Source organism: Dendrobates tinctorius, unplaced genomic scaffold (assembly GCF_039654945.1).
Source record: "Dendrobates tinctorius isolate UK_male_01 unplaced genomic scaffold, ASM3965494v1 ptg000017l, whole genome shotgun sequence".
NCBI lineage: Eukaryota > Metazoa > Chordata > Amphibia > Anura > Dendrobatidae > Dendrobates > Dendrobates tinctorius.
The window spans coordinates 4,823,510-4,845,096 of NW_027361685.1; the positions used below are offsets into that span (position 1 = coordinate 4,823,510).

Sequence of the window (21,587 nt, forward strand, 5' to 3'; positions counted from 1 at the left end):
TGCCAACTGCAGCGGGGCAATGGCAGCTGTGGGTGGTGATGAACAGGCAACCAAGGACGGAGGCGGGGCGGCAGAGGGCAGGCCGCAACCACATGTTGAAGTGGCGTGTCAGCGGCTGCGGGAGACACCGGGCAGGCCGCAATGGGCTGGAGTGTAGCGGCAGCGGTTGAGGACAACCGTGGGCAGGTCGTGGGCCCAACTTGGAGAGGAGCGACAGTCTCTTGCCGGTAAGCTTGGTACCTCCTCTCTGACGGCCGCCGTTGATCTCTCTGCTGCTGATCTCTCCTCTGGTCGCCGTCAGTCACTCTGGCTCTGTCTCACCCCCACAGTCTCTTTCTCTGTGTCTGGCGTACTACCAACTGACTTCCCGGCGCACTCCCTGCCCCCTTTATACTCGCCCCGCCCCTTACTGACCTGTCACTTTCAGTAGCTCGCTCTCCTCCGTTGTCCCCCGGGTACTGTTTCTCTAGGAACCCAGATGGCGGTCCCCTTGGTTCCGGCCCAGACACTCTACGGGGGTCCTCCTCCCTACACTCCTTCATCCTGTAAGCTCGCCAGTCCTCGGGCGAGGGCCTCAGTATATTGGGATTGGTCTGTAGGGGTATCAATTTTTGTTGCCATATGAACTGGTCTTGTTCGAATCGTTCGGGGGGTTTGCCGGCTGTTGACCGCTCGGAGCATCTTAGTTCAACTGGGGTGAGGTCTTCTGGGATGGTGGTGGGTTAATTGTCTCAGTTGGCTCGTCTTTGAGTGGAGGGCCTCTGGAAGTTGGAGGAAAGTCTTCGTCGTTGTCCAGGTCCTAAAACATGGGTAGAGGTTCAGAGGCCGGAGGGACAGGTTCCGGTTGCTTCGGGTCGGTGGAAATACACAGGCGTAACATATTACGATGCACAATGTGAGTAGGCAGTGTTTCATCTTTCTCGGGTCGTATTTCTTACACAGGTCCTTCAGGATTGATATGGTGTAGGACCCGATAGGGACTCTTCCCAGCGCGGTTCCAGTTTGTTTTGGGGGCGTTGATCTAGTACAAGTACACGGTCCCCGATTTGGATGTGGAGAGGTGGAGTTGTACTCTTTCGAGGGTGTTCCAAATCTCGGAGTTTAGTATGTACGATTCGATGAAGAGTTTGCAGCCGGTGACGATGATTTCGGACCCAGAATGATACTCCGGTCCAGGGCTGAGGCTCCTCGGGGTCAACTCACCCCCGTGATTCCTTTTCCCTCTCGTCCGAACAACAGAGAGTAGGAGGTGTAGCCGGTAACTCGATGTACTCGGTTGTTATAGACCCATACTAATTCAGGAACATATTCGGGCCAACGGACCTTCTTGTCACTCTCCAGAGTACGCAACATTTGGATTAATGTCCGATTAAATCGTTCACAGGCCCCGTTTCCTTGCGGGTGGTATGGTGTGGTCCAAGATTTGTCAATCCCATAGAGATGGTGTAGTTCCTCCATAACTTTTCCCAAAAAGCATGCTCCCTGATTGGAATGTATTCGTTGGGGGCAGCCGTATACTTGTATGAAGTTTCTGCAAATTGCGAAGGCGGCCGACTCCGCGGTCTGGTCTCGAGTGGGGGTGACCACAGCGAACTTAGTGAAATGATCCACCATGACGAGGCAGTGTACGTACCCCTGGAATGTGGGACCAATGGTCAGGTAATCTACCGTCAGGAGCTCGAGGGGTGCTGAGGTCACGATTGTCTGTACTGAGGCTCGCTGAGCGGGCGGTTTGGCTAATTCACATAGGCGACAGGTCCGGCAAATTTCGTCCACAACAGCCAGCAGGTGTGGGTGGTAAACTATCTGTTGCAACCATTGCAAGGTCTTTTTAGCTCTGAAACGAGCCCCTTTTTCGTGGGCCTCTCGAGCCAGTTCATAGAGTTAGGCTCCGGGCGTAACCAACTGCCAAAACGTCATGAAGGTTGTTTGTGATGTTATTTTAAGGTACAATAGTCCCTTTCGGATAACCAACCTCTCCCATTGTCGAAACATCAGTGACATGTCTTGAGTCAAAGTTTGTCGTTGGGAATCAGTGGGTAGTTGGCCAGCGGCAACCCACGTCCGGAGAAGTCCAACTTCTTCGTCTTCTTGTTGCTGTTGTCCACTTATCCCGAGATTGTTCCAGTATGCCCCTTGGGGTCTCTGGGGAAGATACTTTTTGGGTGGCAGCTGTGAGCACGGCAGTGGTGAGGGTGAACAGTATCTCATCCCCTTCTAATTCGTCATCTTGATTCTTTCCTGGGGTTGTATGTCGAATCCTGGAGAGGGCGTCAGCATGGACATTCTCGGCCCCTCTTTTGTAGATGATTTTATAGTTGAACTTCGCCATCCGGGCCACCCATCATTGTTCCAGAGCCCCAATTTGGCCTTTTCCAAATGGGCCAGTGGGTTGTTGTCGGTCCGCACCACTACCTCGGAGCCTGCTAGGTACTCTGCAAACCGCTCCGTCATGGCCCACACCACTGCGAGGAGCTCGAGCTTAAAGGAGCTGTAATTGTCAGGGTTGCGCTCGGAGTCATGGAGTGAGCGGCTTCCATAGGCGATCACTCTCTCCCGGCCATCTTGAATTTGTGACAACACAGCTCCCAGCCCGTGAAGACTCCTGTCAGTGTGTAGGATGAACGGTTGCGAGAAATCCGCATAGGCCAACACCGGAGCATCCGAGAGAGCAGCCTTGAGATCTCGGAAGGCCTCTTCCTGAAGTTGTTGCCACTGGATTTTCCGTCCATTTGCCCCAGCCGGAGCCCCCTTCAGCAGGTCGTGCAGGGCTCGAGCTCAACATGCAAAATTCTTTACGAAACGACAGTAGTATCCGGCCAACCCCAGGAATGCCCGCATGTCTTTTATCGTATCGGGGGTAGGCCATTCCTGAATAAGAGCAACCTTTTCCCGAGATGGCCTCTCACTCTCTGCCAAGACGACATGGCCCAGATACTCAATCTGGGAGCGAAATAGGTGGTATTTTTGGGGTTTTACCTTCAACCCGTACTTTTGCAACCGGCCGAGCACCTGTCCCAACCGCTTTAGGTGGTCCTCAAAAGTGGTAGCATAGACGATGATATCATCCAGGCATATCAACGTGGCCTCAAAACTGAGATCTCCCAGACACCGCTCCATCAACCGCTGAAAGGTTCCCGTGGCGTTGGCCAGTCCAAACGGCATTCGATTGAACTCAAATAGTCCCATAGGCAGTATGAACGCCGTCTTGGCCCTATCTTCTTCTGACATGGGCACCTGCCAGTACTCACTGGCCAGGTCCAGAGTCGAAAAATATGTCGCCTTTCCCAAGGCGGACAAGGATTCTTCTATGCGGGGCAGTGGGTATGAGTCTTTAATAGTGCAAGCATTCAGCTTTCGATAATCCACACAGAATCGTAATGTACCATCTTTTTTACGGACCAACACAATGGGGGCCGCCCAGGGGCTTTGGCTTTCCCGTATCACCCCCTTTTGCAACATTTGGGCCAACAAAGTTTTCACCTCCTTGATAGAGTTGTGGAGGAATCTGTCGATATCGTTCTCGGATGGGGGCCACCCCTGCCGTGGGGATTTCATGAGTGATGGCGGTGGTACACCCAAAATCTTCCTCATGACCAGCAAATACCTCATGGTACTGTCCGAGCAATGTTTTTATCTGTGAGAGCTGGGCTGGAGTTAACCTGGAGAGCTCGGCCCGCATCTGTTCCAGGATGTTTCGACCCTTCTGCTGAGCCGAGACTTTGGTGGCCTGTAGAATTCAAATCGTTACTTCCCAAGGATTCTTGGATTGTACTCTCAATTGAATCGCAGGAGCCGGCAGCACTTCCTCTAAAGGCCTTACTAGCTTGGCCAGTTCAGTCCGCGCTTTCAGGACGATGTCTCGGTCTTCGAGGTTGACGCAGCACACCAGGACAGTCCCTTTTTGCACTGTAGTCAGGGAACGGGCCACCAGTATGCCAGGAGGTAAGCGCTCTGAGTAGCATGGTTCCACCTGCACCTCCATGCCCTCCAAGGGTATCAAGACTCAAATAGGCAGGGCCATCACAGTCTGCCCAGGAGGCAGCACAAGCAGAGGTGCCACTGGCACGATGTACCCGCGCTTCCCGCACCAACTGCTGGAATACCTGTCCCTGGGCCGTGCGAGAACCCCACTGCTTCAGGATCTTATGCGTAGGATCATTGAGGAGCAGGTTGCTGAACTCCCGTAGTATGTTCATGCCTAGGATGATGGATGCTGCTTATCAGTTTCTCCTTGAGTCAGTACCACCCCTCTGCGACCAAGGGATTTACCGCACAACGTCACCTGTACCCACACCACCCCGGCAACCGGGACTGGTAGTTGATTGGCGGCTACTAGTCTGATCATGGGCCCCCACTGGGGTCTCGCTGCCTCAGGGAAATTTTGTCGAAAATAAGTTGCGTGCATGGTGGTTACTTGTGACCCCGTGTCCACCAGACACTGGACGGCCTGGCCCTCCACTTCTGCCCAAACCACCGGACATTTTGCGACCAAATCTTCAGGACTTCCACCACCCCTAGTTGTGGTTTTTGGCTCCAAGCGGTGTCCCCTCAGCCCGGAGTCCTCTAGTTTAATGGCCGCCGGGGTGGATATTTCCCACGCCGCGGACACTCTCGGGCGAAGTGGCCTGGTTCTCCGCACTCATAACACCAGGCCTGCACAGACCGACCACCCCGCGGGGAGCGGGACCCCCAGGGGCCGGGATTTAAACTAGGACGTCCAGTCCCAGACTCGGTCCTTCTCTTCACTTCGGCAAACTCTCCCATGATGTTCCTCAACTCTTGTTTCATCTCTTCCACCCATTGAGGCTCCTCGACTGCATTCACGGAAGCCTCCACACTCCGGACCTTCCCCACGGGGACCGCCATCCCCTGCTCTTGCTCTCGAGCCCCTGCTTGACTTCCCACCTCTGAAAAGTCTATACGGGGATTCATTCTGATCTGCTCCCGTAATGCCTGTTTTATTAACGGGTGTTGCAGTCCAGTCACCAGTAGGTCACGTAGGGTAATGTCAATAGGTCCTACCCCTACTCCATCCTTTCTTTCAATAGCCGTATGCAATTCTTGGAGGACATTCATATACTGGGTGATAGTCTCCCCCTCTCCCTGCATTCGACTGAACAACTGGGTCCTTAATTCTCCCACATTAGTTGGGTCCCCATGGGTTTGTTCTACTATCTGCAAAACTTTATCAAAGGTGTTGCGGTGTTCCGGGGGCCTCAACATCACTCACCTCCGAACCTCCCCGTCTAATGCCATGAGAGCTACTCCGGCTTCCAGGTCAGGAGTCATTGGGTGCATCCGAAAGAGTCCCCGCATCCGCTCTATCCAGCTCCACAGCATAGTATTGGAGCCGGAAAACCTAGGCAGGTTGTTCAGCATAGCCCCCAACGAAATGCTGGAACTGGGGCCCTCATTATCTGTAGAGTTCACAGCCCTGCCCTAGTCTGGGGCACCATTGTCCACGCTTGGAGACTGCATCCTGCCGACTACGCCAAATGTAGGTAACAGCAGGTTCACAGGATGCAGTGACGAGACACGAGACTGAGTGTTGTTTTGGAAAGTATCGTTTATGAACTGGAGCCGCTAGGGCTATACTGAACAACCAGAAAGGGGTAACACGAATTGTCCTCACAGGGACTCAACAACAATAACAACACTTTTCTTTTAACGAGAATGTGACTGACCCGGCAAGGCCGGATATTATGGGGCCACGAAACGGCCAACCACGGGTCCTTATTGCCTAAAGTCAACTTATCCTTCCTGACGTCTCTCGGTGTCACTGGTGTGGCTGCTTTGGTGTCGCTGATGTGGCTGCTTTGGTGTCGCTGATGTGGCTTCTTTGGTGTCGCAGCCGCTGGGCCCAGCTGTTGAGAAACTGTAGTAGTCTTCAGGTGTCTCACTACCCAGGAGAAGTTGGGGCACAACAGGCCCTAAGGAAGTTTTTCGTCGCGGTAACCCCCTGTAGCCACAGCAGGGTCCCATTCGTTAGCGAGTCCACGGGGACTCCAGTCCCCCCAAGCAGGGTAGTGACACAGTCTAGAAGAGTGGCGGTTGGTAGGCCATGCCCACGGACTGGGCATGTGCAAAGAGTCTCTCCATAGGCGAGGAGCAAGCCCCAACTGCCAACTGCAGCGGGGTAATGGCAGCTGTGGGCGGTGATGAACAGGCCGCCAGCAAGGATGGAGGCTGGGCGGCAGCAGGCAGGCCGCAACCACAGGCTGAAGTGGCGTGTCAGCGGCCGCGGGAGACAACGGGCAGGCCGCAATGGGCTGGAGTGCAGCGGCAGCAGTTGAGGACAACCGTGGGCAGGTCGCGGGCCCAACTTGGAGAGGAGCGACAGTCTCTTGCCGGTAAGCTCAGTACCTCCTCTCTGAAGGCCGCCATAGATCTCCTCTCTGCTGCTGATCTCTCCTCTGGTCGCCGTCAGTCACTCTGGCTCTGTCACACCCCCACAGTCTCTTTCTCTGCCTGGCGTACTACCAATTGACTTCCCGGCGAGCTCCCTGCCCCCTTTATACTCGCCCCGCCCCTTGCTGACCTGTCACTTTCAGTAGCTTGCTCTCCTCCGTTGTCCCCCGGGTACCGTTTCTCTAGGAACCCAGATGGCGGTCCCCTTGATTCCGGCCCAGACACTCTACGGGTGTCCTCCTCCCTACACACACACCAAATATTAAGTGGATTCTTCTCACTATAATATTGCTAAATACAGGGATCCTAAATGTTGTTTGCGCACACTGCAAGACTCCGAAGTGAGAGCGGATTTTGCTGGATTGGTTTATAGAAACTCTGTTGCTTTTCAACAGCCTTTGAGCCACTAATAGTGTGGGAACCTCTGTTTTTCCATTGAGAGATGATGGACCTGAGTGGGGTCTTGTTTTTTGTGAGATGAGAATTGGTATTTTTTTTGCCTATATAACATTGATTGGTTTCTTTTTATTCGATATTTGGGAGTCAGAATGAACAAACAATTGAACACCACACACTACTGGTTCATCCAACAAGGTTTTCTATTAGACTGTGAACTGTCATTGTTTTGGTAAACAAAGTTTTTTACATAGTGTTAAGGACTGGCGGAACGCACCTAATTAAATAAACATAGAGGCTAGGTGCGGTGGAAGTCCGGGGTCCACCGTGCAGAGGTGTTAACTGCTGCTAGACAATAACAGACAGTGTATAGTAACAAACAGATGAACTCATGCGGGTTAAAGTCCCCCGGTGTGAACTGAGGCAAACTCTGTTACCTCACAGAGAGTACCCTGAACGGTGTAGGAACCGTAGTCTGTTCAGCCTCACAGACTACGGCTAGAACGCAGGTGTGACATCACAGGACGCTGCCCTAAGACACGGGGTCTGCGCCCCTCTAGACCCACTTGTGCACGGAACCGCTAATGTGATGCGAGGGCTATGCCCTTAAGGTACGCTGTGCCCTGTAAACTGTCACAGGGTGCAGCAGCCAGTTGCTTACCGCACAGAGTATGTACAGTGCCGCACTGGCGGACGCCACTAACCAGCCTCAGCTTAGAGCTGGAAAGCACACTAACTGCGCACAACGCTGCTCTGACAGACGCTGTGGTAATGCGGTACCGAGGTGCCGTGTGCTGAATGGCGCCCTCGGGTGCTAAAGTGTAGATGGAGCTGAGAGCACTGCGGCACTAGGCAGTGCCAGTACTCGGTGCTGACTCAAAGACCCTAAGCCCTAACAACATGCATACCAAAGGAAGGGGAAATATAATAAGACATTCACCAGTCAGACATTCATCATCAAACATACCACTTAGCTACAAGTCTTTATATTAGCGCATGGCCGGGTGGCCATGCGAACCTTTTATAACTGCAGCCTTCAGAGACCTTCCTGGTGGCCCAATCGGAGCAGCAATAGGACCTGAGCATGTGACCTCCAACCTCCAATGATAAGTCGTCCCACGGACATGCTCAGTAGGGGAAAAGCAGGACTTAGTCCCAGGAGCGTCTGATTGCTGCTGACTCACGCATGATATAATAGTAGAGCCAAAAGGAGCAACCAGACACCTAGCATTAGCCTGGGCAAGGCGTTGGGACCGACGTCTCTGCAGAGCAGCCTCCTCTCCGGCTGGAGAGGAATGGGAAACAACAGAAGGCAAGGCTCGAGTTCCCTCCTGTGCAGGGGCAGAAACTCGACGCCTAACACATAGCTTGCCATTTATGGACAGTTTAAGTAGAAATGTTCAAAAATATAAAACTCAAGGATATTTTATTAAAAAATAATTGTTTTTTATCTTAGCAGATGACTGTACCAGAAGATCAGAGGGACAGCTGACATCTTCAATGTTTAAATTTGATGATCTTGAAATCCTACAAGATGTAACTGAAGGGATTGCTGTTAGTCCAGATATATCATCATCCATTCACAGCAAAGATCTGTCATCTGATCCTATGAAACAGGTTCCATCTTCTGATTCATTACTGACTACTAAGGGAAATCAAAGTCACAAAGGAGGCAATAAAAAACAAACTGATCCTAAAGCAAAGAAGTCATTTTCATGTTCAGAATGTGGTAAATATTTTGCACAGAAATCAAATTGTGTTTCCCACCAGAGAACTCACACAGGGCAGAAGCCTTTTTCCTGTTCAGAATGTGGGAAATATTTTGCACAAAAATCAAATTTTGTTACCCACCAAAGAACTCACACAGGGGAGAAGCCTTTTTCCTGTTCAGAATGTGGGAAATGTTTTAACAATAAATCAGATTGTATTAAGCACCAGAGAACTCACACAGGGGAGAAACCTTTTTCATGTTCAGAATGTGGAAAATGTTTTGCACATAAATCATATTTTGTTACCCACCAAAGAACTCACACAGGGGAGAAGCCTTTTTCCTGTTCAGAATGTGGCAAATGTTTTGCACAGAAATCAAGTTTTGTTACCCACCAGAGAATTCATACAGGGGAGAAGCCTTTTTTATGTTCAGAATGTGGGAAATGTTTTAACAATAAATCAGATTGTATTAAGCACCAGAGAACTCACACAGGGGAGAAACCTTTTTCATGTTCAGAATGTGGGAAATGTTTTACACAGAAATCATATTTTGTTACCCACCAAAGAACTCACACAGGGGAGAAGCCTTTTTCATGTTCAGAATGTGGGAAATGTTTTAACAATAAAGCAGATTGTATTAAGCACCAGAGAACTCACACAGGGGAGAAACCTTTTTCATGTTCAGAATGTGGGAAATGTTTTGCACATAAATCATATTTTGTTACCCACCAAAGAACTCACACAGGAGAGAAGCCTTTTTCATGTTTAGAATGTGGGAAATGTTTTGCACAGAAATCAAGTTTTGTTACCCACCAGAGAATTCACACAGGGGAGAAGCCTTTTTCATGTTCAGAATGTGGGAAATGTTTTGCTCATAAATCATATTGTGTTACCCACCAAAGAACTCACACAGGGGAGAAGCCTTTTTCATGTTCAGAATGTGGGAAATGTTTTAGCAATAAATCAGATTGTGTTAAGCACCAGAGAACTCACACAGGGGAGAAGCCATTTTCCAGTTAAGAATGTGGGAAATATTTTAACCAGAAAGTGCTTCTTGATTGCCATCAGAGCATTCACACAGAGGAGAAGCTATTTTTATTTTCTTAATGTGAGAGATATTTTACTTGGAAATCAACTGTTAATATACATCAGAGACGTCACATAGGGGAGAAGAATTTTTTATGTTCATAATGTTGGAATAGTTTTAACCAAAATAAAAATCTTTTTAAAAGGGTTGTCTCTTGTCATTCCTCATGTTTGCTGACAAAAGGATAAAACTAAACTTTATTAATTCCAAATATAAAACTATACCTATAATTCACCCCCTGAAGGTTAGTCAGAAAGTGACTAATAGAAAAAACATATACCCCATGTCTCATTATATAGGGTGAGGTGACATTTACACACTCACTCTCCAAGCCTCTCATTTCTATGGGTTTCATCGTCCTCACCAAAGGTGACTCATCAGGAGACTATTTAATATTGACCTATATTCAAGCGAGACTAGACCAAAAAAACTAAAATCATGTATCATGTTATCTGAAACAGTCAGAAAACTAGCCACATATTGGCAGATCCCAGACCTCAAACTATATACTTCAGAGGTTTATAAGCCACTCCAGTGTCAGGAATAGATAGTATGAAATTGAATTTACCAAATTGCTGCAATGAAACAAAGAGTGAAAAATTTAAAGGGGTCTGAATACTTTCCATACCCGCTGTATCAGTAAAAATAACTCCTCTTTATTAGGTAAAGTATAAAAGAATTGAGCAATTTTCCGATACCCGTCGCGTCTCCATTTTTCATGATCTCGGGTTGGGTGAAAGCTTATTTTTTGTGTGCCGAGCTGACGTTTTTAATGGAGACCATTTTGGTGCAGATACGAGCTTTTGGTCGTACTTTATTAATAATAAATTTTATTTCTATAGCGCCGACATATTCCGCAGCACTTTACATTTCAGAGGGGATTTGTACAGACAATATACATTACAGCATAACAATAATCACATACAGTAGATTATAACAAATACCAAGAGGAAAGAGGGCCCTGCTCGCAAGCTTACAGTCTATGAGGAAAGAGGTAGACACGAAAGGTGGGTGGTAACAGTTGCCCTGATTGTATGGATCAGCCATAATGTTAAGTGTGTAACAGTACAGACACAGAGGGCTAATGGATGCATAAAGCATGTGGGAACATGATGCGGGGAACCTGGTTATGGTAAAAAACTTATGGCTGTGCCACACAGGGATAGATTAGGTTAATATGTTGAGGCGATAGGCCATTCTGAATAAATGCATTTTCAGGGCACGCTTAAAATTGTGGGGACTGGGGACTAATCGTATTGACCTGGGAAGTGCATTCCAAAGAATTGGCGCAGGACGTGTATAGTCTTGAAGACGCGAGTGGGAGGTTCTAATTATTGAGGATGCTAACCTCAGGTCATCAGCAGAACGGAGGGCGCGGGTAGGGTGGTATACTGAAACAAGGGAGGAGATGTAGGGTGGTGCTTAGCCATGGAGGGCTTTGTGGGTGAGGGTAATAAGTTTATACCGAATTCTGGAGTGGATGGGTAGCCAGTGTAATGACTGGCACAAGGTAGAGGCATCGGTGTAACGATTGGTGAGGAATATGATCCTGGCTATAGCATTCAAGACAGATTGGAGAGGGGAGAGTTTGGTAAGAGGGAGACTGATTAGAAGGGAGTTACAATAGTCAAGACGAGAATGAATAAGAGAAACAGTCAGAGTTTTTGCAGAGTCAAAAGTAAGAGAAGGTCGAAATCTAGAAATGTTTTTGAGGTGCAGATAACAAGAGCGAGCCAGTGATCGGATGTGGGGGGCAAAGGAAAGCTCAGAGTCAAGTATGACCCCAAGACAGCGGGCATGTTGCTGGGGAGTAATGGTAGAACCACAAACGGAAATGGCAATGTCGAGTATAGGTACATTAGTAGAGGGAGGAAACACCAGGAGTTCAGTCTTTGACAGGTTCAGTTTCAGATATAGTGAGGACATGATGTTAGACACAGCGTTTAGACAATCGCCGGTGTTTTCTAGAAATGCTGGCGTGATGTCAGGAGAAGAAGCGTATGGTTGGGTGTCGTCAGCATAGAGATGGTACTGGAAACCAAATCTACTGATTGTTTGACCAATAGGGACAGTAATTGTAATGCAATGTTGCAGCGACCAAAAAAGCCATTTAGCGATAGGGTTAATTCATTTTTATATTGATAGATCGGGCGATTCTGAATCTGGCTATAACAAATATGTGTATGTTTTATTTTTTTATTGTTTTATTTTGAAAGAGGCCAAAGGGGGGTGATTTGAACTTTTATATTTTTTTAACATTTTTAAAAACTTTTCTTTACTTTTGGCATTGTGAAGACATAGAGCATTGTTTCTTAATTAACCAGATGACTATTTGTTAGCAAACAAAGAATAATAGAATGTTATCTGTATGTTGGCTTTAAATTTAAGTGTTGATTTCTAGTTGGTCAAGAAAACAGACTTTTGTTTGTGTAAGCCGGTAATAGTGACTTTTATTGTGTGCTTATCCTTGATCACTAGTGATGTTTGCTGATATGAGAAAAAAGGAGAGCATAGAATCCAAATCCATTACAAACATGTATATATTTTTATTTATCAAAAAGGCACACATCAGAGATACAGGATAATAAGAGAAACCAATAAAATGGGTAGTCACATGAGGCCCGATACTAGAAGAAAACAAGCGGACAACCTGTGATGGGCATGAGTACCCGTAAGATAGTTGCCACAGGTTACAGTGCAATTACAATAATGGTTATGAAATGGCATTAAGAGTGGTCAATGCACCAGCCAAAAAATACATAGGTAAATCTATTGTGCAGAAGTCGCTGGCATGTAGCTTCCCCTGGACAATATTGTATATTATATAGTACCCAGATTAAAAATAACAATGCCAATGGCTGGTGTACTAGGTATAAATCAGCCAATGTATTTTGAAGCTGAGTCTATTCAGAACTCAGCGGTGCGCCATATCAACATGTCATAAACCATGTAACAGAAAATCCTGTGGAAACAATCAAAGATGAGCTAAGGTAAGCTGGATGAACATACCCATCATGTCCCAGTGTGTAGCAGGCGCCGACTTGTGTACCCCTACGCGCGTTTCGCGTTGTAGGAAACCGCTTCCTCGGGGGGCGTGGCTAAAACTGTGAACGTCCCAGCTTAAATGCCTGGCTGAAAGCAGTCATCTGCTTTTTGTATGCCAATCAATGGGGAGACTTACACGCATGCGTGGTGCCACTGGAGCTGCCTCCCGGTCAGGTGATGTCATCTGGGGATGGCCAGCACCAGACCGCTGCCTAGGCAACAGCCAGGACAGGCGGTATGTTGCTCCTAGTAAACAGACGCCACGTGTGAACGGCCGGCGCTAGACCGCTACACAGGCAGCGCCTGCCCCATGTATTGCACGTCTGTATGACGCGTGGCGCACATGAGTCCCGTCATGACAGGATCACAAAACAACAGATGATCAGAGCCTGTGAAACTAAGGAGGAGAGGAAGGGGAAGGGATAGGAATGGAGGGTGGTAGAAAAAATAGAAGGAATAGGAGTGAATGTTGTGCTTGTTAACTATGCGTATATTACACATGGATGGCATATATGTTAGACAAAAAAGATAACCCATATATTAATGCAGGCAATAAACATCAAACAGAACAAAGGTAATAAGCAACAGATGAGATGTAACCACAAGTACATATCCATCCATTTACATCAAGTCCTCCGTTTACGTGCTTTCTGCAGATAATATGCCAGCCACATGGTCATGTGCCATTGCAAATTCAATGATGATTTTGTCACGTAGATCCCATATCACGTACTATTTGCGTCACAGTTCTCCACTCCAAACCATCAGGACAAAGAAATACGTGATCTATAGCCAGGCAAATAGGAATAAAAAATTAGATTAAGTACGAGGTCCAAGGAACACACATACTTTAAAAACAACACATAATAAATTAAAAGAAGGGAGAGAAGGAAAGATACCTATCTAGGGATGGCAGGCAGAAAAGATTTTATAAATCATAAGAATTATAGAAGGATAGGGAAAATGAAGGGAGGTCAGCTCACCAGTCTCGGTTGCGATCCATAATCCTCCTGCGCACGGAGTCACCTTGATCAGGGGTGTTGACTGAAGCAAAATAAAGGATGGAATCTCCAGCGCTGGACTTCAGTTAAAAATACATCATTTATTGTAAATTCTTAAAATCGAACAGAAAAAGTGTGGATAAGGACATACAGGCAGATGGGGTCTCTGGTGGTCTCCAATCAACGCGTTTCGACCTAGAGGGTCTTAATCATGGTTCACACTAGACCAATACTGACGACTACAAATAGTACAAAAACTAGTAAATCACAGGTGTTGGACAAAAGAATTAATGAAAATATGGAGTATCCCTACCAGTTAACTCTTGCAAACACTCAGCCTAATGTGGAGCTGAAACAAAAACTAGTCGGAAAAACAGGAAAAAAAAAAAAAAAAAAAAAAAAAAACTAATAAAAAGATATCATAAGAATATAATAACAATCACAAAAATTATCAGAATAACCAGAATTGAATAGGACTAAGTAGAATGTAAATATACAGAAGAAAATATCAATCTAATTGCAATATTAAATCAAGTCGTTTGTTTAGACCTAATGGTACTCTTGTATTTAATTTAAAAATCCAAAAGGATTCACGATTTAATAATTTTCTCCTGAAATCACCTCCCCTAGTAGATCTATAGACTTTCTCTGTTGCTATAATTTTGAGACTATCAGTTTTACCTCCATGAACAGTTTTACAATGATAAGAAACTGCTGAAATATTATAATTACTACTAGTAGCTTCTGACAAGTGTTTCCTAATTCTCTTTTTAAGAGGTCCTATTGTACAGCCTACATATTGTAGGTTACAAAAAACGCATTCAATAACATATATGACTCCTTCTGAATTACAATTTATGTGAGACTGAATAGGGTATGATATGCCAGTAACACTAGAAGTGAATCTGCTGGTTTTAACCACATAGTTGCAGACTTTACAGGGATGATGTCCACATTTGGAAAAGCCTTTATATGACAACCAAGTATTATTTTTAGTTCTCCTATTGCTGATAAAAAGACTGGGGGATAAGATATCGCTCAAAGCAGGAGCTTTCCTGGCTATGTATCGTATCTGGGTATTGTCCAGAATTTGACCAAGTTTATTATCATTGTGTAAAATAGGTAAATATTTTTTGACAATGTCCTTTATCTTATTGAATTGTGGACTGTACATGGTAGAAAAACTAACTATAGGACGGTCATGATTATTGCAGGAGGCCCGTGTGCGATTCTTTTTCTTGTTAGCAGTGTGTACAAGGCTCAAAGGAGATTCATTCAGCAGGGTGTGTCTATCGATCCTGCTGACAATATTATCAGCTTTCCTTAGCATCCAATTAGCATATCCTCTGTCCTTAAAGGTACTGTCACACTTAGCGATGTACCAGCGATCCCGACCAGCGATATGACGCGGTCAGGATCGCTGGTACATCGCTTAGTGGTCGCTAGTGAGCTGCCACACAGGCAGATCTCACCAGCGACATCGCTGGGGACGGGGATCGCTACTTACCTGTCACACTAGGCGATCCTGCGTCCTCCCGCCCGGCTCCACGCGTCGCTCGTCCTCACAGCAGGAAGCGCCACAGGAAGCTGACGACGAGAAACAGTCCTGAACGTTCTCGCGCGATCAGCGATAACCAGCAGGGGAGCCGGTCGTAGGTAAGTATCAGACACAGCGATGTCGCTAGCAATATCGCTATAACGTCACTAGTTATAGCGATATTGCTAGCGATATCTCTTAGTGTGACATGCCCTTTAGTCTAGAGAGGGTTTTGTTTGATTCTTTGACAAATGTTATATGTGAGCTGCAATTTCTTTTTAACCTAATTAATTCTCCCACTGGAATGTTTTTAACCACGTGCTTGGGGTGACAAGAATAAGATATGACGCGGTCAGGATCGCTGGTGCATCGCTAAGTGGTCGCTAGTGAGCTGCCACACAGGCAGATCTCACCAGCGACATTGCTGGGGACGGGGATCGCTACTTACCTGTCACACCAGGCGATCCTGCGTCCTCCCGCCCGGCTCCACGCTCGTCTCTCCACAGGAAGCGCCACAGGAAGCTGACGACGAGAAACAGTCCTGAACGTTCTCGCGCGATCAGCGATAACCAGCGGGGGAGCCGGTCGTAGGTAAGTATCAGACACAGAGATATCACTAGCAATATCGCTATAACGTCACTAGTTATAGCGATATTGCTAGCGATATCTCTTAGTGAGACATGCCCTTAAATCCCAAGCCTTTGCTCAGGAGAGTCATATGAGCTTCTGATAGGATATAGCTTGAAAGATTTATTACAGGGCATGTTGATATCTCCTCTTGTTTCTGAAATGGTAGTTTCTTTTTATGTTTCCTCCCCGCTCTTCTCCGTCGTTTTTTGATCTCCTTACAATAATTCCATCACTACGGATATCCTCAGAATGATTAGTGTTAAAAGAAGCATCCAAGAACTCTTCTGACGTGTTCATATTAGAGCTGGAAGACGCTGTTGAGTCATGAGACCTGGTGAAGCTGACCCTGCGATCTCTATGGTGAAAGCCTGAAAAACCATGCTGGTATCGGTTTTTGCCTTCTTGAAAGGGACGGCTTTACTTCCAGGAATAAACCTGGTTCAATTCAAAGTCGCGTTTGTCTCTTGTGAATTTACTGCGTTTTATATCTGCAATATATTCTTCCAGTTTGGAAAGATTTTTTTCCATTTTTAAATTGAGTTTGTCAAAATCTTTCACATTATTGTGTTTGTTCAAAGAAGTCTGCATTCTTAAATAAGAATGATGTAATGTGACATCATCAGAATCTCTCACCTCTCCAGTGAGACGGAAGAGGATCTCTAGGGTGAGGTGTAACATCCTCTCCGCCATCTTGTCTCTGTCCATATCCATCCTTGATGGGTAAATCAGGAGAATTCTCTTCTGTAGAAGATCTTCACTGAGAGGATCCGATATTGTAGAGACCTGAATGAGAAGAAGATGATCCGATGTAACATCATAAGAATCCGGTGTAATAATACAATTACTGGAGATAATAAGGGAAACATATGAGGAGATTTATTATTTTACAGGGTTTAGTTTTCTCCCCTGACATCTACTAATAAAACCTATATATTTAGGCCACAGACAACAAGCAGTTTCCTCCTCGGAGTCGGCAGCTGAACATGTTCCTCATAGACTCATCTTCCATAACGCTAATTCTCGTCTCATTACCGACACTGGAATCGGCATTAGCAATACTGCAGGAGATATTCATTACACGCGACATGAGAAATAACTCCTTCATGGTGAGGACGACATCTTCATCTTCTACTGCGGCTCTAGAGACAGATGTGGCCAGAGTCGGTCACTGCCTCCATCCCCACCGGCCGTCTATATGAAGGTTTCCCGTCTTCCCCGCACTGGAATCTTCTCTCACGTTAGATCTCAGCTCTGAGTCACACACAGAAGTTTGAGGCTTTTAGAAAAGATTTTTAGTTTCCACAAACACAACGGCCAGAAATGATCTGATCCCAAAGTCTCCATGTACAGTGATTTATGGGGATTATTTCTGGCCTTAGGCTTTCCTATATTACAAGAAAAACTCCAGAAAAAGCCGATATTAAAATGTTTCTAAAGAAAATTGGCTCCAACAATTCTTGTAAGAAGAAAAAAATATGCAAAAAGCAGAATACACATTTTATAATGTTTAACATGTTAAACATTTATTAAAGAGAAATGAATCTGTTTGGGCCCCAGAACATAGATGTACACCGCAGGGACGGCACAGATGAGGCTGCAACAAAAACCCTGAAAAGCAAACATGGCATCTAAGAAGGTGTGACAGAGTTTGGCTGAATGCCCCCCGCCTCCAAGTACTCGATAGTATGGGGCGGCCTAGTTACTGCGATACTTACACGCCTAATAATGGGGTCTGGGCAGCAATGTATGAAGGTCTATTAGGCCGGGCCAGAGGCAGCGTCCAATAAGTTACCTTATAACGCCCCCATACACATTACACTAAAGTTCCATGAAAGCACTGATTTCGGGGGGTTTGGCCGACCATATAATGTATTTGGGGGCCTCCCGACAGATGATGTCAGGGCAGAGAAGGATCTGGCATCCTGAATTTCAGAGGATAATCCGTTTGTTCTTCCTGTAGATAATCCCCCTCTAGAGGAGTCTGGAGGCGACTCTCTCATACAGACCACAGGAAAGCTGGAATATTTGTGTGTATGGGGGAGTCGGGAGAGATCGCCGTCTGCCAAATGACCGTTCAGCCAACTCTGATCTCATGTGTATGGGGCCGTTAGTATTACACTGACAGGCAGTGATGATACACGGCACTACAGTAGTACAGGGCATCACCGGAGCCATCAGAGGCTTGTATGTTGTATGATCGCACTGATCAGAGGGGTTTAAAAAAGTTTTAAAGTGGAAAAAAAATCACAGTTTCAGCAACAAGAAATATCTGTCACTATATGGAAAGCAGAGTCACTGCACAATGTTAGTTACGTCACGTCCATAACTACTTTATTATACTCTATTATCCTGTACACAGTGGAGTAGATAGAAAAAAAAATCTCTCTATCTATATACACTGTTCAAAAAAATAAAGGGAACACTTAAACAACAGAAAATAACTCCAAGTAAATCAAACTTCTGTGAAATCAAACTGTCCACTTAGGAAGCAACACTGATTGACAATCAATTTCACATGCTGCTGTGCAAATGGAATAGACAACAGATGGAAATTATTGCCAATTATCAAGACACACTCAATAAAGGAGTGGTTCTGCTGGTGGGGACCACAGACCACATCCCAGTACCAATGCTTTCTGGCTGACGTTTTGGTCACTTTTGAATGTTGGCTGTGCCTTCACACTCGTGGTAACATGAGACGGACTCTACAACCCACACAAGTGGCTCAGGTAGTGCAACTCATCCAGGATGGCACATCAATGCGAGCTGTGACAAGGTTTGCTGTGTCTGCCAGCGTAGTGTCCAGAGGCTGGAGTCGCTACCAGGAGACAGGCCAGTCCACCAGGAGATGTGGAGGGAGCCGTATGAGAGCAACAACCCAGCAGCAGGACCGCTACCTCAACCTTTGCGCAAGGAGGAACAGGAGGAGCACTGCCAGAGCCCTGCAAAATGATCTTCAGCAGGCCACAAATGTTCATGTGTCTGCACAAACGGTTAGAAACTGACTCCATGAAGATGGTCTGAGTGCCCGACGTCCACAGATGGGGTTGTGCTCACAGCCTAACACCGCACAGGACGCTTCGCATTTGCCACAGAACACCAGGATTGGCAAATTCACCACTGGCGCCCTGTGCTCTTCACAGATGAAAGCAGGTTCACACTGAGCACATGTGACAGACATAGCAGAGTCTGGAGACGCCGTGGAGAGCGATCTGCTGCCTGCAACATCCTTCAGCATGACCGGTTTGGCAGTGGGTCATGTTGTGAGTTCATTTTCCCCTTCACCATTGAGGTCTGATGAACTCCCTCTTCTGGTGAAGGAAGGTAGTGAGGCTGATTACCAAACACCTGGGCAGGATGATGATGACTGGGTGATGGGAATTACTGACTGAATATAAGGCAGCCGACGCCCTTCTGCCTTGCTGGTGATCTCTCTGAGGGATTCTAGGAGACCAGTCTGATTCCTGCTCCTCAAAAGCTAAGTTTTCTGCTCTACCTTTTGCATTTGTGTTTTGGTTTTGTTTTGCATTGTTTTCTTGATTTCTGCCATTCCCTGCTGGGGTGAGCTGAATTCCTTTTTGCTCTGTCTTCAGAAAATACCTGAGTACTGATATAGTCTTTTTGAAGCCTAGCGTCTTCAGGGCTTTTTTCCCTATCAGTCTGTTGGCTCTTGTTTTGATAGGGTTTTTGGCTGATTACAGACAGAAGCTTTTCTATCCTGTCCTATCTAGTTAGCTTGGGCCCCATCATTTGCTCAGCCTATCTTTCTATCTGTGTGAGTGTTTTTTCATCTTGCTTCACCGTCATTATATGTTGGGGCTGCCTATTGCTTTGGGGTCTGCTCTGGGGCAGTTTAGATTTCCCTTTCTGTCTTTAGGCTATGTAGTTCTCCGGCTGTGATCGAGGGGTCTAGGGCACCGTAGGAACCCCCCACGGCTACTGCTAGTTGTTGTTGATAGGTTCAGGGGTCTGCAATACGATAGCTGCCAACTTCTCTGGTTTTCTGGACTTAGCTAGTATTTCTGTTTTTGCCTCCTATGGTGACTCATTTCATAACAGGGTCAGTAATGGTGTGGGGTGGCATTTCTTTGTAGGGCCGCACGATGTTGGGCTGTGAGCACAACCCCCATGGAGACACAATTGTGCCTTTTCCTGGAGATAAATTCCCAGTGGGGGGCAATTTCCAAAATGCAATAACTTAAGTGGGGAATTCAGCTCTTTTCGCACTTAAGGGATCTGTATATGGAGTCTACAAACTGCAGTGGGGAAAATAAGGATTTGTTACGCTGCTAATTTTGGGGCTAAAGTCACATTTTTGTGAGGAAAAAAGTAAAATTGTCATTTTTTCCTTCACATTGCTTAAATTCCTCTCACACTGTCCGAATTCAGATATTGTCCTGTCAGAAAGGAGAATACAGGGAGCGAAAGGGTTAATAGGACTCACAGGAAGAACCGGCCCAGAAAGCTGAAGATCCAGGAGTGTCTGCCACATATACAACTGCTCTGTGCACAGGACCTGTGATGAGGTCACAGGAGGGGAGGAGTCAGGGGTCACATGATCAGGGGCCTCAGTGTGTGCAGGACTCAGTGTGCTGGAGCGCTCCCGATAATCAGCTGCGTGTGTCGCGCTGTGTGATAGTCACAGCACCTGCATGGAGGGCGACACATGCAGCTGATTATCGGGAGCGCTCCAGGGATCCGGGGTCCCGATGCAGCTATTCGGTAAGCGATATTAGCCAATAACAACTTCTCCGACGATATTCGCTCATCTCTAGTAATAACAGCTCAAAGAAATTCACCGAACTTTTCATTAAGTTTAATAGTAAGACCCTATTAAATATTGAGCACCAGCGGGATGAAGCATTGACAGCGGCATGTAAAAGTGTGGGCGCCCCTGGTCAAAATGACCGTTATTGTGAGTAGTAGTAAGATGAAGATGAAATGATCTCTAAAAGGCCGAACCTCTAATATCACACATGGCCTTTGTATTTTAGGCAAAAATAATAATAAAAATATATATAGAGACTTTTTGACAATTTCATAATTGCAAAAAGGAAAAAGGGCGATGCAAAACTTTGGGCACCCTTGGAGATTTGTGTACTGAGATAATTTTGATCAAGATTTCACATGTTAATTAGCTTGTTAGGGTTATGGTGAGATCACATGGTGACCAGGAGCTACAGTCTGAGGAAAGGGCTAAAAAGCCTTCACTAGACCCCTGTACAGCTGTATAATGAGGACCGGGCTTTATAGTGAAGGGACAGGAGTGAGGGCCTGTTCCCAGGAGCTACAGTCTGAGGAAAGAGCTAAAAAGCCTTCACTAGACCCCTGTACAGCTGTATAATGAGGCCCAGGCTTTATAGTGAAGGGACAGGAGTGAGGGCCTGTGCCCAGGAGCTACAGTCTGAGGAAAGGGCTAAAAAGCCTTCACTAGACCCCTGTACAGCTGTATAATGAGGACCGGGCTTTATAGTGAAGGGACAGGAGTGAGAGTCTGTTCCCAGGAGCTACAGTCTGAGGAAAGGGCTAAAAAGCCTTCACTAGACCCCTGTACAGCTGTATAATGAGGCCCAGGCTTTATAGTGAAGGGACAGGAGTGAGAACCTGTTCCCAGGAGCTACAGTCTGAGGAAAGGGCTAAAAAGCCTTCACTAGACCCCTGTACAGCTGTATAATGAGGACCGGGCTTTATAGTGAAGGGACAGGAGTGAGGGCCTGTTCCCAGGAGCTACAGTCTGAGGAAAGAGCTAAAAAGCCTTCACTAGACCCCT

At 46.5% G+C, this 21,587-nt stretch overlaps 1 protein-coding gene across 1 annotated transcript; it reads left to right on the forward strand.

Annotated features, from left to right (window-relative positions):
* The first annotated feature begins 7,732 nt into the window (after positions 1-7,732).
* Positions 7,733-9,895, forward strand: LOC141082254 (uncharacterized). The gene has a single exon (XM_073566193.1). The coding sequence runs from the start codon at positions 8,308-8,310 to the stop codon at positions 9,535-9,537; it is 1,230 nt and encodes a 409-aa protein (XP_073422294.1). The 5' UTR covers positions 7,733-8,307; the 3' UTR covers positions 9,538-9,895.
* The last annotated feature ends 11,692 nt before the right edge of the window (positions 9,896-21,587 follow it).

Coding starts and splice junctions, on each gene's coding strand:
- LOC141082254 (XM_073566193.1), top strand. CDS start 8,308: ATGTTTAAATTTGATGATCTTGAAATCCTACAAGATGTAACTGAAGGG.